A 16896-nucleotide genomic window follows, 5' to 3' on the forward strand; every position below is an offset into this window, starting at 1 on the left:
TGGGATCTGAGCCTTTTCTGTGACCTACACCACAGCTCACGGCAACGAGGGATCCTTAACCCACTGAGCAAGGCCAGGGATCGAACTAATGTCCTCATGGATACTAGTTGGGTTTGTTAACCACTGAGCCACAACAGGAAGCCTGGACTGTCACCTTTTAATTTTTAAATTTTTTTGTCTTTGTGTGATTTCTTGGGCCTCTTCCGCGGCATATAGAGGTTCCCTGGCTAGGGGTCAAATTGGAGCTGTAGCCGGCTTTTGCCAGAGCCATAGTAATGCCAGATATGAGCCGCGTCTGCAAGCTACACCACAGCTCACGGCAATGCCGGATCCTTAACCCACTGAGCAAGGCCAGGGATCAAACCTGCAACCTCATGGTTCCTAGTTGGATTCATTAACCACTGAGCCACGACGGGAACTCTGTCACCTTTTTAAAACCTCAAGTTGTGATTAACCTTCAGCTGGCATCCTGATGAATTTCCACTTACACGTACACTCATGTGCCCGCCACCAGCTCTAGACATGGAATGTCTGTCTCCACCACTTGGCTCCTTCCCCGTCAGTGCCTCATGACCAACCGGGCCAGGGGAGGGTGACTTCTGTCCCCATGAAGAAGTGCCTCCCTGCCATGAACCTCACCTGGGGGTTGTCGTACAGCCCATGATCTCCTCTTTCGTGTCCGCCACGTTCATTCAACAGAGCAGTTTCTCTGGGCAGCTCTGAACTTCCCCTTTCCCATAGCATCTTCTTCATCCTGGGTTCCAGATGCCCCCTCACCAGAAAGATCTTTGACCCATGCCATCAGGAATGTTCTCTTACCTAATTGGTATGTCCTGGCACATTTATTTTAGCTGCTAAGAAGGGCGAATGCTCTGAATGACATAAACCACAGAGGTGGACAGCCATGGTTTCTGAGTTTTTGAACTTGGAGGAACTAGAGCAGTGAAAACGTCCAGGTGCAGATATTTTTATAAGCCAATGCTAGGCAGTATGTGTCTGCACCAAAGATCGACAGACCCTTTCCCGGGAATTGAACAAGTTAACCACTGGTTCTTGAGCCAAGGAGGGCATGCATGGGATAAAACTGGTTTTATGTGATTGGCGGGTGCTCGGAGCTAATAAAGCAGGAAGCAATTGTCTCTGAGAACAAGGTGAGAAGAAAGGCCACGCGAGACCCAAGAGGCTGCCAAGCAGTTGTGTATCTCTGGCCTCTGAAGGCTGCTCCAGCAGGAAGGACACTGTTATTTTTGCATGTCCAGAGGCCACTGTGGTTCAACCTGCTGGCCCTGCTTAAGGGCCGAGGAGTCCTTGCCGCCCCTGCTGCTGCAGGGCAGCTCGGGTGAGCATCCCGCTTCACTGATATGTGTGCTGTGTCCTTCCTGGGGGCAGGGGACAGAAGTTGTTGAGTGCTTGCCTGTCCTTCCCTCACCTGTTAGGTGTCCGCACCAGGAACCTGTGTGTGTTGAGGGGAGACCTGGGCCTGGGCTGATTTGCCTACAAGCTGGTGCCAGAAGGCTCCCGGTCAGGATGGCGGGTCGGGGGTTGTGGTTGGAGCCAGCTTTAGGACTGGATTGTTCTTGCAGCTTTTCTTCTCCTGAAAGAGAATTTGCTGAGACCCAAGGGCTCTGCCCACCCAGCCTTCCTGTTCACAGCCTCTCCTCCCGAGGCTGACTACAGATTCCAGGTCAGTGGCTGCAGCCATTCTGCAAAGCCTCGGCAGGATGCTGGGCTGTTCAGGCCATGGTGATGATCTACAAGGGTGGGTGAAGCAAGGTGGAGAGAAGAAAATCCACCTGTGTCACCGTAAGTCTGCAAACGAGAGCCCATCCCCCAGGAGCTGTGGTGCATGGGGCCTCTGGCAGATCCAGCAGCAGCCTGGCTCGGGCTCAGGGAACACCTCTGAGCTCTTCTTCCTGGTTTGCAAAAGTCCAGCAATTTTCCTTCTTTGTTCAGGAAACAGAATAATGTTTCCTGCATGTCGATACTGAGTTCCTGATGGACTACAGGGCCACTGCTCAAGCCTGGGTCCTTTTTCCTCTTTGTCCTCTTTTGTCATTAGATCCAAGGACTCAGCCTGCTTCATTTTCTCCTTCAACCAGGCTTTGCCCACATTAACCCATGAGTGATGGTGTGAATTCAACTCCCCTGACTACTGATCCAATTATAGCGAAACAACAGGAAACAAGGGACTCTGCATGTTTCTGAGCTGGACACTGTCTCAGGGCTTCATGTAATATGGATTAATTGTCATCGTACCTGGCGCGGTTCTTCCTGGTGTTCTTTGGTTTGAAATCTGGTGAGGTGTTCCCTTGGCAGGTGGGAGGCACAGGCTTTTCTTTGGGGTTTGTTAGGACTGGGAGACACAGATCCAGGAAGCGCTTGAATTGTGTTCCCGTGGATGACAAAGTGGGAGAGGCTCGTAAAGGCAACCCCTCGAGGCCACACTTAATTACACGAGCTGTTTGTCAGGAACTAGGGTTGGAGCAGTTGGCAATGAAGAGACTGGTTAGGCAAGGACGGGGTGGGTTGGGGTCTGAAGTGGTTGCACACTTCCAAGAGGGACAGCCTTGAGACCACAGGTGGCAGCTGGTGTGTGTCTTTTAAGAAAGGCCGGTGTCCTTGGGTTTGGTTTGGGTCCCAGAAAGTTCAAGTTCTCGGTGGGGCAGGAACGTGTCTGAGACTCCTTTTTTGTTTCCTGAACCAGGGTCACTCATCATGAACCCAGTTTGTCATCACTGTCCCCATTTCCAAATGATCTGTCAGCTTGTACTGTGAGGAGGCGGAAGAGGCCAGGCTGGCTGAGTGGCCCCCTCGGCCCCCAGGCGCCCCCTAGTCAGAGCAGAGCAACAGTTATCTGGCTCTCTGGGGACACGTGGTATTCGGGGTGGGTGTGGCTGAAGGCGGAGTGGTCCTGACAGCCTCTGTTGACACCCTTGCACCACACTTTCCTGAACGCATTGCATCCTGATCTGAGCTTGATCATCCTGACCTCCCCCCCACCCCCAACATTCTGCTGAGGTTCACAGGGCTGTGCAGTGAAAACGGACAGAAATTCTACCTGGAGCTTTGTCCTACAGATCAACCTTCAAGGTAACCTCCCAACTTTGTTGGCAAGCCTGAGGGGGGAGGTCAGCCTCCTCCTGGACCCCCAAAGCCTCTGTGTCCACCTGAAGTCCCCGCCCCTCCCCTCCCCTTCTCCATCCTGTCCCCTGTACCCACAGAGCACGTGCTGAAACGCTGGTCCATGGGTCCCCTTCTTTCCTAGCGTCTCCAGTGGCTCTCTTTGTCCGAGGATAATCAAGAGCGCCTGGCAGAGGTCAGGACCTGCCTCTCTCTGTTGGCACCCTGCTCACAGTTCTTCTATCTCAACAGGCAACAGGCGATGCTTCCCTCTGCCCATCTCCTCCTCCTGTCTATGCCTGGGAAGCTGACCCCTCAAGCCCCAAACACAGCCCGTCAGCCAAGTGTCTAAAGAATCTCATGCATGTAGGTTCTCCTTGTCCTGACTGCAGACCCCAGACCCTGGGGAAGCAGTGGGTCTCTGTTGTGTCTCCTGCATCCTGAGGCTTCCAACATATAGCTGATGTCCAGTTCTGAGTAGGGTGGATGGAAAGTCTTTCCCAGAAGAAACAGCTTCTTAAAAATCATTCCTTCAGCTACTGACAAATATGAGCCACGGGCAGAGGGCTTGCCTTGACCTCATACCAACTCATTGCTTAAACACCAAATCCTGGGGGGGTGGTTGTTATTTCTGCTCCTGTGACCCCTCTCTGAGACAGCAGCTGAGAGCTGGCCAAATTGCAAATGCTGCTTTGCCAGCAAGGCTGCTTTCAATTCCCATCTCGGTTAGAAGGTCCAGTCGGTGTGCGATGTCTGTGGGGTTGTTGGAAAACTGGATGAAGAGGTGAATTGTCGGTGTTTTAAAAAAACCACCTGATCTCACAGTGTTAGACTTAAAACCCTGTGATACACTGAGACTGGAAGGCAGTATGCTTGGTTCCTAGCTGGCAAGGAATAGGAAAGAGTTTAAATCAACAAACAAACCACAATGCACTTTGTGAGTTTCACCATTTATCTGCCTCTGGAGCAAATCATTTTTATTTTCACCACTTTCCTCCCATATACAACAGAATTATTTTCAGTATTAATCATGAGTAGAAAAAATAATGGTCAGTAAAGTCAGTGAAATTTCTATTCAACTTTGTATATAGATTCATTCCAGAAATACGAAAATCATGTAAAATGAAAACATCTATAAAAAGTACAGTTCAGACACTGACTAAATCACACCACAGATGTAACGTTTCGTTTTCCTGATTCACCCTCGAGTTTTAAAACAAATAACTGATCAATAAAGAAGAGAGTAAATGTTAATTTTCAAGTTATTATTCAAAATCAGTAAACTGGTTTCTGCGTGAACAAACATTTTATACATCATGGTTCACGCTCTTAAATTTCACCAAACTCTGAATACAAATGAAAAGGCCAAGGAGTCACATGATTGGCAAAAGTGAAGACACACTTTCTGCTTCTTTGTCTTTACAACAACTGCCTATCACTGTTTAGTCTGAAGTTTAAACACAGAAATATTTAAATACTACAGGAGTTCCTGTCGTGGCGCAGCGGAAACGAATCCGACCAGGAACCATGAGGTTTCGGGTTTGATCCCTGGCCTCATTCAGTGGGTTAAGGATCCGGCATTGTCATGAGCTGTAGTGTAGGTTGCAGACGCTGCTTGGATCTGGCGTTGCTGTGGCTCTGGTGTAGGCCGACAATTATAGCTCCAATTCGACACCTAGCCTGGGAACCTCCATGTGCCATGGGTGTGGCCCTAAAAAGACAAAAAAAAAAAAAAAAAAAAAAAAAAATTAAATACTGCCAGTTAACTGACTGTACCTGAAGGGAGCTTGAAGAATTCTGAAGGGTCACAGCCTTGCCCTGGAAATAAGGAGGAGGAGCTGCATTTGTGAATGTTAATGAAGGTGGCTCGGCGTTCTCTCAGTTAATTTCTACAAAGGTGAGTAAGATGCAGAACCAAACAGCAAAAAAGTTACGGTCTAAAATTGCCATCTTTAGGGGATTCAGACAACTTTTTCATGTAGTAGAAAGTGCTAATCGGAAGCTTATGTACCTGTAATCACCATTATCACTGGGTCGCCCAACAAACTCTCCTACAGCTCTCAGCTTTGGAATGACAGTAGTTGGGACTAAAAGTTGGAAATTTGTGACCTGGCTGACAGATGTCAGAAACTGCATATTCCTTTTTGGGGGGAGGGTGAGGGGGTGGGGGGCAAGCCCAGGACTCATGGAAGTTCCTGGGCCAGAGAATGAACCTACACCGTGGCATGACCCGAGCTGCTGCAGTGACAACGCTGGATCCTTAATCTGCTGTGCCACAAGAGAACTCCTGGAAATTTCATATTCTTATTAGAGATATAAACTAACATTTTCATACTGACATTCCAGGTATTGTTAGGTTACGGATTAGAGAACTAGGATGCACTTTCAGAAATAAAAGAGATTTTAAAAATCTTTGCAGTATTCAAGTCTGGTCTTTCACCTAGTTTATTAAGCCATCTCCTTTCTTGCTTTGGAAAGAATGGTTGGGAAAGTGAGCACTAGGTGTGATCTGTTTTAGAGGTGAAGTTGGTGCCTACTGTTAACTAATCACAGAGATGCTGTAGGACAACCCTTCCCCAGACTCCCTGGTGGGGGCTGAAGGATGGGGCTCCACCCTCATTGCAGCATCTTTGTCTTGCTCACAGTTCCGTGCAGAAGTGGATTGAGGTTCCTTCCATCTTTTGCTTGTAGATTTCATCAAACCTCTCCTTCTGAGCCACAGTGAAGTGGTTTTTCCAATCCCCCACGGTTCCTAGAAGGGGAAAGCTCAGATGAGTGTTAGTGGTTGGGCGTCTCGGGGGCTTGAGTGAAGAGTGGGGGTTCATGTCGAGGTTGCACCAGCCTCACCCCACATCCTCTGGGAACACCTGTCCTCCACCCACTGGGCTGAGATGTGGCCTGGGGCGCGGGGGTGCTGTGCAGGGGGCTGGGCTCCTGATCAGTGACTGTCCACTCAAAGGTGCTGGCAGTCTGGCCCCACCAGAGGTCAGTTTACACAGAGGCTGACCACAGAGAAGAAAGGGCCAGCTTTTGACCACGTGGCAGAGCCTCCAAATGTCCACTGAGTGAAAGAAGACACAAGGAGTAATGTCCTGTCTGATTTCATCAGTGGGGAGTCAGACCACAGGCCCACAGGGTAGTGACAGAAATAAACATAGTGGGGGTGTTCCTGTCATGGCTCAGTGGAAATGAACCCGACTAGTATCCATGAGGACATTAGTTCGATCCCCGGCCTCACTCAGTGGGTCAGCAATCCAGCATTGCCATGAGCTGTGGTGTAGGTCACAGACAAGGCTAGGATCCCACGTTGCTGTGGCTGTGGTGTAGGCTGGCAGCTGTAGCTCTGATTCGACCCCTAGCCTGGGAACCTACATATGCTGCAGGAGTGACCCTAAAAAAAAAAAAAAAAAGAAAAAGAAATGAGCACAGTGGTTGCCTTGAGGGTCAGTGATGGACTGAAAAGGGGCAGGAGAAGGAACTTTCTGGGGTGAAGCAAATGTTCAACTTCTTGATTAGGGTGCTGGTTATGTGGGTGAATCCATTCAGCAAAAGCAGTTGAAGTGCACACTTCGGTTCACCGCATGTAAGTTCCATCTCAATGAAAAAAGACCTTTGGAAAAATATGAATGAGATATATTTTTCACCAAACAGTAATGATGAAAATAATTTTTTTTTCTAGCGGCATGTGGGAGTTCCTGAACCAGGGAGAGAATCCGAGTTGCCATAGAGACAAGCCAGATCCTTAACCCAATGAGCCCCAAGGCAACTCCTTATATTACTTTTTAAATTGCAAAGCTGGAGCAGGAGGGAGGGGGATGGACTGTGAATCTGGGGTTAATAGATGCAAACTATTGCCTTTGGAATGGATAAGCAATGAGATCCTGCTGTACAGCACTGGGAACTCTATCTAGTCACTTGTGATGGAACATGATGAAGGAGAATGTGAGAAAAAGAATGTTTAAATGTATGTATGACTGGGTCACTTTGCTGTACAGTAGAAAATTGACAGAACACTGTAAACCAGCTATGATGGAAAAAATAAAAATCATTAAAACAAACAAACAAAAAACATTAGCTGAGCCAATTTGAATTCTTCTTGGGAATTGGAGCTAAGAAATCATAGAGTAGGGGGCCATTCCAGCAGTGGTTGTACTGAAAATCATGATCCTGGCCCACAAGCAGCCCGGTGATGAGCAGAAGCTATAAATTTGGAAGAAGGTAACAGGCAGGAAGCTGGGCATTAGAGAGAGGCCCTCATCCTGGAAGGGATGGAACCTTAGAGCAAAGAGCCAGAGCCTGCTGCTGCCTGCCCCAACCTTGGACCCAGGGGCCCCAGGCTGCACCAGTCCTCACAAGGACTCTCTCCCCTGGGACATCAAGGTCCACCCTGATGAGCAGCGGACTCGATGCCCAGCCCAGACGTGCTGTCCTGGAGCTGATGAAACCTAATGCCTTTGTGCCCAGTGGCAGATGCCAAGCTCCCAGGCACCCTGAGTGTTTGGTTGCCCTTGAATTTGCTGCCCACCAACCTTTTCTCATGAAGGGGGAGATAGACTGGTCCAGGATCCACTTGGGCGCCGAGGAATGGTTTGTCATGGGATTTGCCTTCATCTTCTCAAACGACGTCTCCTGGACGATTCTGTCCAGCACGGGTCCATCCAGGTTCTTTCCCATGAACTGCATCACCTTCTGAATTTCCTGCTTCGGGTTCTGTGGTGAGGGGGAACATCGCATTGGAGGGAGGAGGGTGTCCAAAGGATGCACTTAAATTCCCCAGGGCGTCCCTCACAGATGTTAGCCTGGACACAGCTTGCGGGTCCCCAGGCGCCTGGGGGCACGCAGTCCTCTACCTGCATGGCCTCCACTCACCCTCTTGATGTCCTCATAGAAGAGGAAGAGGACCTGGAATTTCTTTCTTATCTCCCACCAGCCTTTCACGTGCTCAAACCAGGAGCCCCAGGCCACTGGAAGACATATGACACACTCAGGTGATGTGGGATCAAAATCCAAGAGGGGTTATTTACTTGGCGTGTTGGGAGAGACAAAAAGTCACGTGTTGGATATACCCTGAGAGTCCTGGTCTGCTTGTTTTGGAGGGTGAAGTGGAACGAGGCAGCCTTGGGGGGAACCTCTCCCAACATGAGTGCCAATGTGGCCTTGGTTTATGACGTGCAGTCACAGATGCCCCGGTGTCAGGACAGAAGCCCTTTGGGGTCAGGTGACCCGGAATAAAGGCTTCTGAGTCAGGTGGGGATGTTTGCTGTGGCTGTGGGAGGCCGAGGGAGCCCTGGGAGTCTGTGTGCGTGGTGCCCAGGCCAAGCCTGGTGCCATGGGGACGCAGAGGTGGGGATCTCCCTACCTTTTCCGCTGACTGAGGTTTCAAAGTACTCCTCCCAGGTGCCTGGGTCAGGGAGGGTCTGGTTCATCCTTTGGAAGTGGAAGTAGGACACCATACAGTCCTTGGCATTTCGGGCGACATAGAGGAACTGGGGTACGAAGAGGGGGGATAAAGATGGCACTGGATTCGAGCCACATCTGCAACCCACACCACAGCTCATGGCAACGCCAGATCCTTAACCCACTGAGTGAGGCCAGGGATGGAACCCGCATCCTCACGGATACTAGGTCAGGTTCTTAACCCGCTGAGCCACAGCGGGAACTCCTAAAGCTACTTCTTCTGTCTCCTCCAACTCTGCCTTCAAGCTTCTACTTGGCATCGGTGTACAGAGACCGTTGCGATTTTGGCAACACCCTCTGCTCTGTGCCAGGAGTTTCCCCAATGCCAGCAACCTCTGTCAGCATCCTCTCCCCATCCCCCCACGTAGTCACTGCCTCCCCACGTCTCTCCCTCTGTCCCCAAATTCAGGCTGGCCTTTGCCTCCCGTCTTGTACGACATGCTCTCTTGTTGCACATGAGTTCTCAGGACTCAGGTCGGGAAGCATGGTGGGGTGGGGGGCGTCTGGAGATGTTGGTTACCTTGCAGTTGTTTTCCCAGAAGGACGGAGGCAGCAGCTGGGTGGGAAGGTGGGTCCTTAGCACCCGTGGAGAGGGCATCGCTGCGGCTCTGTCCACACCTTCCAAGTGGGTTGAGAGGACAGGCCTCTGTAAGTAAGTACTGCCTGGGACCTTTTGTCCAGGCTCTGTGCAGGCTGCCCTGCCCCATCCTTCCCTGCCTGGCCCTAGACATGGGGGACTTCGCGATGGGAGCCTGGGTATTACCTGCACATGGACGCACACAGCTGAGAGCTGCAGGGGGCTGAGAGGCTGTGTGCGGTCAGTTTGAGGATGGGGGGTGTGTCATTGTGGCAGAGCTGGGATAGCTCACGGGCCCCGCCCCAGCCAGCCCTTCTGGGTGCCTGATGGCCTGATTCCTGCCCTCCCTTCAGACACTGACTGGGCTCCTGCTCTGTGTGCTCCTCCTGTCACTCTGAGGTGGGGGGTGGGGGGCAGAGTCAAGGGGCACGTCCTCTAGAGGCCCCTATGATGTCTGTGAGGCTGGACACGGGTCCTTGTGCAGCATCTACAACCAGATGCATGGCCCAAGGATGGAGCCCTAAGGGGGACCCTGGACACTGGGAGATGATGGGTCAGTGCATGTTCCCTGGTCTGACCAATGTGCAGCCCTGGGGACGTGGCTCTTGGTAAGGGGGGGACTGGGTGTGCGTGGGAGCAGGGATGGGGGGACACTCTGCTCCTCCCTCTTCATCTTGTTGAAAAGCTAACACTGCTCCAAAAAGTAAGTTTTTTTTTTTTTTTTCCTTTTAGGTCTGAACCCACAGCATATGGAGGTTCCCAGTCTTGGGGTCAAATTAGAGCTGCAGCTGCCAGCCTACACAGCCACAGCAATGTGGGATTCTTAACCCACTGAGCAAGGCCAGGGATCAAACCTGCATCCTCATGGATCCTAGTGGTTCCATGAAGGAAACTCCCCCCAAAGTAAAGTCTTAATAAAAGAAAAAGAAGGGATCAGAGCAGTGAGGGGGGGCTCTCACCAGAAGGCTGGGGTGGCCGTGCCCACTCTAGGAAGGGGTGGCGGTGCTGGATGGTGACCCGCTGGCACCTCTCCACGTCCCCACCCTGCTCGATCATGTCCACAATCTCTTGGATCCACGTGGTCCCTGCCGCCCAGACGGAGGTATGAAAGCAGAAGCATGTTAGATGACCCCCCCCCACGTCCCCCACTGGCCTGTGTAGACTGACTGGCATTTGGGCCAGGATCCTGCTGGCTGTGAGGACAGACACCCACGGGGGAGGAGTCAGGGGATCTCTAGGGAGAGGGGAGCCCAGAGCCCAGCAGGTTGTGCCTCCGAAGCCATAGTGCTTCCCCAAAGACGCAGGGGTCCAGGCTTCCTCTGGAGCAGGGCCCCTCAAAGGTGCCAACATCCTGTCAGGGGTTCTGTGACATGGGCAGCCCTGCTGACCGGGCCCACAGCCACCTGACTTGGGATAGGTGCAGATGAGGAGGTCATCCGGCTGGGCCTCGAAGCCCTGGATCTGGCTCCAGTTGTCCACGGTGGTGGCAGGCAGAGGAACCCCTGCCACCTCCCTCAGGGGTGGCCGTGTCCCCGCTGCGGTTGCCAGGGCCATGGTCTCCCAGGACAGGAGGGGAGTTCCTATGGGCAGAGAACACAGGAGATCTTATTTAAAATTGTGGCAAAGTATACATAGCACAGAACTGACCATTTTAGCCATTTTTTCAGTTAACAATTCAGTAACATCAAGTTATTGTGCAACCATCACCAACATCCATCTCCAGAACGTCTCGCTTTTCCAAAAAGAAACAGCCTGTTAAACACTCACTCCGCTCCTCCAGCCCTGTCCCCACCACCCACTTCTGTCTCTATGAACATAACAACGCCTCTAGGGACCTCATAAAATGGAATCCTTGGGGACTGGCTTATTTCACGCAGCATAGTGTCCTCCAGGTTCATCCTCGTTGTAGCAGGTGTCAGAATTTCCTTCTTTTTTTGAGGGTGAATAACGGTTCCTGTGTAAATTGGCCATATGTTACCCATTCCGTCCAGGCACACTTGGGTGGCTTCCAGCTTTTGGCTGTTGTGAATATGCTGAGATATGTGTGCAAATCTCTCTTCAAGACCCTGCTTTCCATTCTTTTGGGTAAACACATGGAAGTGGGATTGCTGGACCGTATCGTAATTCAATGTTTAATATTTTGGGAACTTGCTCTACCAGTTGCCTCAGTGGTGGCACCATTTTACATTCCCACCAGTGGCACATAAGGGTTCTAATTTGTTCAATTCCTCATCCACACTTGTTATTTTCTGTTGTTTAAAACATTTTATCATAGGGTGGGTATGAGGTGACATTTAGTAGTGCTTTTGAGTGTCACTGCCCCAATGACTGGTGATGCTGAGAATCTTTGTGTAGGCCCTTCAGCAGATGGCTACTTAAATCCTTTGTCCATTTTTTTTTTTTTTGGTCTTTTTAGGGCTGAATCCATAGCATATGGAGGTTCTCAGGCTAGGGGTTGAATCGGAGCTGCAGATGCCAGCCTACTACACCACAGCCACAGCAACGCAGAATCCGAGCCACATATGTGACCTACACCATTGCTCATGGCAACGCTGGATCCTTAACCCACTGGGTGAGGCCAGGAATCGAACCTGCGTCCTCATGGATACTAGTCAGATTTGTTTCTGCTGAGCCACGATGGGAACTCCCTTTGTCCATTTTTGAATCAGGTTGTTGGTTTTTCGTTGTTCTACAGGGTGACTTTTGAATGCGCAAATCGAGGAAGGCAGAAGGAGTGAGCATGGTGACCACAGGATAATGTGGGTGCACAGACATTTCTACCGATCATAGCTGAAACCTAACAGTTACCCAACACCTAAGTCTGCCTGTGCTGGGTTGAGAGCCTTATGGGCATCCACCCATTTTAACTCTTGCATAGAATGTTAGAGCTGGAAGTCTTCCAGACAATGTGGCAGAAATGGTCACTGGCAAGTGAGTGCCAGCCAGGCGAGTACTTGGCCTTTGTGCCCAGGAGAGAGGCCTCAAGAGAGAGGAGGCCCACCCACCCTTGGCCTCCAGCCCCCCTGGGCTTTGAGAAAATGCATTTCCTCTGTTTAAGCCCCTCAAGTCGGTGGTGTGTTGTGAGGTCATCCTGAGTGGGCTGATACCTCTGAGTGGAGCTTAGAAACCTACTGTTTGTTAGGAAAACTGGTAAATGGTGGAAAAGAATAAATGGTTCATCTTGACTTTCCTATATGAACTGTAATGCTGAATGCAGATAAAAGAAGTGTCTCTTTGTAGAATTATTCCAGCAAACATAAATTATAGAACTGGGAAGTCTTCTGCAGCCCTAAATGGTGACAGAATTCAGGTATTTAACATTCATGGCTCCTAGCTTTGTGGAAAGAAAGATGCTTGGCGTGGCACTTGTTACCCAACGAAGCGGATCTGCCCGACACTGAACCCAATTCTGACTAAGCCCTGGAATCCAAGCACCAATTTACAGAAAATGCAGAGAACAGGGCACAATGTTAAAACACCCCACGGGGAAGCAGTTAGCAAAATACAGACCTTGTGAATGTCTGCAGGACAAGAATATACTATCTTCAAATGACCTGCAAGGGAAGTTAAAAAAAAAAAAAAAAAAAAGATGAAGAGGAACCTATAGATTAAAAACAACAACAAAAACTAAAAGAGCAAAATCTTTTTTTTTTTTTTTTTTTTTTGTCTTTTTGCCTTTACTAGGGCCACTCCCGCGGCATATGGAGGTTCCCAGGCTAGGGGTCCAATCGGAGCTGTAGTCGCTGGCCTACGCCAGAGCCATAGCAATGCAGGATCCGAGCCGCGTCTGCAACCTACACCACAGCTCACGGCAATGCCGGATCTTTAACCCACTGAGCAAGGCCAGGGACCGAACCCACAACCTCATGGTTCCTAGTCGGATTCGCCAACCACTGCGCCACGATGGGAACTCCCCATATTTAGCAATTTCAAAAAGCAAATTAACTAGAAAGACAAACATCATATGATAGCACTTATATGTGAGATCTAAAAAAAGATACAAAGGAACTTATTTATAAGACAGAAAGAGGCTCACAGACCTGGAAAACAAACATGCGGTTACCAAAGGGGTAAATTAGGAGGTTGGGATTAGCATATACACAGTACTGTACATAAAATAGATAACCAAGGACCTACTGTATAGCACAGGGAACTCTACTCAATATTTTATAATAACCCTATAAAGGAAAAGAATCTGAAAAATAATATATATGTATAACTGAATCACTTTGCTGTACACCTGAAATTAACAAATTTAAGTTAAATTTAAATTAAATTTAATTTAATTGTAAATCAACTATACTTCAATAAAATAAAAAATTTTTAAAAGTGAATTAACTATGGATACAACTAGGGAGTCTCATGCTGTGAAGGAACTCAGAAAGAGAAAGACAAATACCATGTGATATCCCTTCTACGTGGAATCTAAAATATGGCACAAATGAACCTATTTACAAAATAGACTCACAGACATGGAGAGCAGACTTGTGGTTGCCAAGGGGCGGGGGATGGAGAGGGACGGACCAACCGGGAGTTTGGGGTTAGTAGATGCAAACTATTGCGTTGGGAATGGATAAGCAAGGAGGTCCTACTGTATAGCACAGGGAACTACGTCCAATCTCTTGGGAAAAAACATGACGGAAGATTCCTTTCTCATAAGAAAGGAAATGTATATTATGTATGACTGGGTCACTCTGCTGTACAGCACAAATTGGTGCAACATTGTAAAGCAACTATATTTTAATAAAAAAGAAGTGAATTAATAATATGGAATCTAGGAGTTCCCTGGTGGCCTAGTGGGTTAAGGAACTGGTGTCACTGCAGTGGCTCCCGTAGCTGCTGTGGTGCAGGGTGGAGTCCTGGCCGGGTAATTTTTGTATGCTTCAGGTGCAGCCCAAACAAACAAAAAGAAACCCAAAAGAATATGGAATGTAGGGGTGGTGTGGGAGGGGCTGGAACCTCTCAGCAGCAGGAGCGAGCCAAGTGTGCTCTGTGAACAGAGGTTTGGAGCTCAGAGCTGCATGCAGCAAGACTAGAAATGGGGCTGGAGACCAGGCGGGAAGGTGTCCCAGGGCTTCGCAGGAGCATGACTTACCCGAAGGGCAGCGGGTCACCAGGGATCTCACAGTGGTGGGGGCGGAGCCAGGGGAGAGGGAGGAGCAGGTGCCACTTGGGGTGTGGGCTGCTGCCCAGAGAAGTAAGCAGGTTTAGGAGATGGAGCCCACAGAACCTAGTGATAACCTGGTGGGTGGGGTGTGGGTGTGGGTGGCTGGGGGCAAAGGTCGAGTTTGCATGTCTGCATTTCCTGTGGGTGCAGGGAGACGTCCCAGGTCCTCACTGGGAAGGGGGAGGGGAGCGGCGTTAGCGATGTTAGCCCAGTCGAGCAGGGGGTGGAGCGGAAGGTCTGAGGTCCAGGTGGGCGGGGCCTGTAGACAAGGATGCCTTGTGCACCAGCCGCCCTGGGTCAGCTTTGGGCACTGGGCCCGCAAGCCCTTAAGGGTCAGCCTGGCTGGACAGAGTGAGGGGTCAGGATCCTGACGGGCACGTTCAGGGGCCGGTGGAGGAAGAGGAGCGCCCAAACTGGTGCTTCAGGGGTTGCCCTGGGCTGCTCTGTGTGGTCGACCCTGCCTGTAGAGGGAACTGGGCAGGGGGAGGAGGAGGGGGAGGGCCCCATCACCTGCCTTCCCCCCAAGCCCCTTGCGGGGGAGGGGGGGCCTGTAATACTGTGATTTATAAAAAAATCTATATTCAGTCTTTGTTCACCATACTTGGCTCACAGCTCCCCAGACCCCTGTAATTTCCTAGGTTATCAGAGTAACTGGGGCAGTTACAATACTGGTTTTTTGCCCTTGGTTCTTGAAATACTTTCAGAGTGGGTGGGAGGGGGAGGTGTCCTGTTACTCATAACCAACCCCTCTAGAGCACGTTTGAGTTTATAATAATGAGGTGACACTTGGAACCCCTCCTTATTGGGGAACCAGCCATGAGCTTTCAGGGCTGGAAGCCCCTCCCTCAACCCCTGGAGAGGGGCTGGGGGCTGAATCAAATCACCAGTGCACAATGGTTCAATCAACCAGCCTAGGACGAAGTGTCCAGAGAAGTCCCCACGTCTGGGGTTCAGAGAGCTTGGGGGTGGCGCCCATGTGGAGGCTGGGGGGGAGGGTGGGCCGGTGGAGCAGGGTGCTGAGCCCTCCCCCAGGCCCAGCCTGCGCCTCTCTCCCGCAGGGCTGTCCCCAGCTGAGTCCTTTTATACAGACTGGTCATCTTTCCTAAGTTCTGTGAGCCATCCCAGAAATTAATAGAACCCGAGGAGGGGTCTGTGACAACCTGGCCTCTTGAAGCAGGGGCTGCAAGACTGAGCCCTTGGCCCATGGGGTCAGACACCTCCAGGGGATGGTGTTGGGCAGGGCTGATTGATGGACCCTCCGAGCCATGCAGGACAGTCTGAGAAGCTGCCTAACGTAGAGCCTGCCTCCCCACTTCTGGTCACAGAAATCCCCTGAGTTCTGAGAGGTGCAGGAAGAGAGAAACAGGGGAAGAGCTGTTCCTTCATAGCCACAGGGGCATAGGAGTTGGCCCTTGAGCTCCCAGCTGGATGTCTTTTCATGCTTCTAGGTCAGGCAGGCCCTGGCTCCAAGGGCAGAAACAATGGCTGCTTCCATGGGATCCTGTAGCATTTTGTGGGTTAGTTCTGGTTCCCACCCCACCGTCCTGTGGTTCTATGTTTACACAGCTCACACCCCCATCCCCCCTGCAGTCCCAGCAAATGTCCCACAGCGGCTGGATGAGAGAGAGCCCTTGCTGGAAGTCATGGTCAAGGGGCAGAGCACCCGGGGGAGGGGGGAGGAGCGGGGGGAGCAAGCAGGGAGGGGGCTGTGGAGGAGGGGGAGGGGGCCCTGGGGGAAAAGGGTGGGAGGGAGGGAGGGGGCTTTCGGGGAGGGGTAGGGAGGGAGGACTGTCATCCTAGGGAGCCTTTTCCCTGGAGTCCTGATTTCTAGGTCCCAGTACCAGGAGGCTGGTGTCCTCCAGGTAAAGTACCTCCTGGCCTGAGCGCATCAGCCCTGTCACCACAGCCACTCCTACATTACTAAAGTGAAGATGAAAAAGTAAATCGGTTAGTTAAGGATTTCTTTTAGGCCCTATTCTTACCTTCAGTTCCAGCTGAAACCCCGCAGCCCAAAGGCTGGCGGACCAAGGGTCAGTGAGCACAGAGGGCGTCTTCCAAGGAGGCCATGTGCTCCTGGACGGCAGTTGCCAAGGCTCAAATTTCCCCAAATTGGGGCGCTGGGGCCCTCTGCAGGGAGAGCCTGGGGGGAGGGGGGCCTTCCCCAAGGGGTCATCTGGAGCTTGGCTGTGAGGCGCGCAGGGCGGCTGGCCCAGAACCTGCCACCTTGGCACATTGATCATTTTGAAATAAAGTTACTTAGGAAACAGCCGATGGAAAAGGACAGCTTGACTCCCTTTGTCTCCCTGAAAACAGGAGAGAAATCTCACCTGTGAAGGTGCCTCCCTGGACGATGAGGTAGAAGGACCCCCTCATCACCAGAGATGGAGATTCAGGGCTGCGAAGGTTGTAAACAAAAACCTGGTGAGGGAGTTCCTGACGTGGCTCAGTGGAAACAAACCTGACTAGTGTCCATGAGGATGTGGGTTCAATCCTTGGCCTCGCTCAGTGGGTTGGGGATCTGGCGTTATTGTGACTGTGGTATAGGTCAGCAGCTGCAGATCCAGTTCAACCCCTA

The 16896-nt window shown here is 51.0% G+C and overlaps 1 protein-coding gene across 6 annotated transcripts; it reads right to left on the bottom strand.

The window, feature by feature from the left end:
• Positions 1 to 4054: 4054 nt before the first annotated feature.
• On the bottom strand, positions 4055 to 16545 carry SULT1C2 (sulfotransferase family 1C member 2). 6 transcript variants are annotated; one of them, XM_013995890.3, is made up of 9 exons: positions 16304 to 16361; positions 12665 to 12708; positions 10558 to 10734; positions 10114 to 10239; positions 9098 to 9195; positions 8480 to 8606; positions 7990 to 8084; positions 7650 to 7830; positions 4055 to 5872 (listed from the first exon to the last, which is right to left on the bottom strand). In XM_013995890.3, exons 3-9 carry the CDS (start codon positions 10706 to 10708, stop codon positions 5760 to 5762), a joined length of 891 nt encoding a protein of 296 aa, XP_013851344.1. In that variant the 5' UTR covers positions 10709 to 10734; positions 12665 to 12708; positions 16304 to 16361; the 3' UTR covers positions 4055 to 5759. The 6 variants fall into 6 exon arrangements, 4 of the variants coding, with proteins under 4 accessions (XP_013851344.1, XP_003354749.1, XP_013851347.1 ...); XM_003354701.5 differs by lacking the exon at positions 16304 to 16361 and adding an exon at positions 14250 to 14363; XR_014841283.1 differs by lacking the exon at positions 7990 to 8084 and having other exon boundaries at positions 16304 to 16342.
• Between the last annotated feature and the right edge of the window lie 351 nt (positions 16546 to 16896).

The sequence above is a fragment of the Sus scrofa genome, chromosome 3 (assembly GCF_054392235.1).
Source record: "Sus scrofa isolate SSC_HxYL_T2T_F1_AM1 chromosome 3, Sscrofa_HxYL_maternal_Yorkshire_Landrace_v2.0, whole genome shotgun sequence".
Taxonomy (NCBI): domain Eukaryota; kingdom Metazoa; phylum Chordata; class Mammalia; order Artiodactyla; family Suidae; genus Sus; species Sus scrofa.

Coding starts and splice junctions, on each gene's coding strand:
- SULT1C2 (XM_013995893.3), bottom strand. CDS start 10,708: ATGGCCCTGGCAACCGCAGCGGGGACACGGCCACCCCTGAGGGAGGTG. Junction 10,240..10,557: donor CTGCACCTATCCCAAGTCAG/GTGGCTGTGGGC, acceptor TCTGGGCGGCAG/GGACCACGTGGATCCAAGAG. Junction 7,831..7,989: donor TCTATGAGGACATCAAGAGG/GTGAGTGGAGGC, acceptor CCCTCACCACAG/AACCCGAAGCAGGAAATTCA.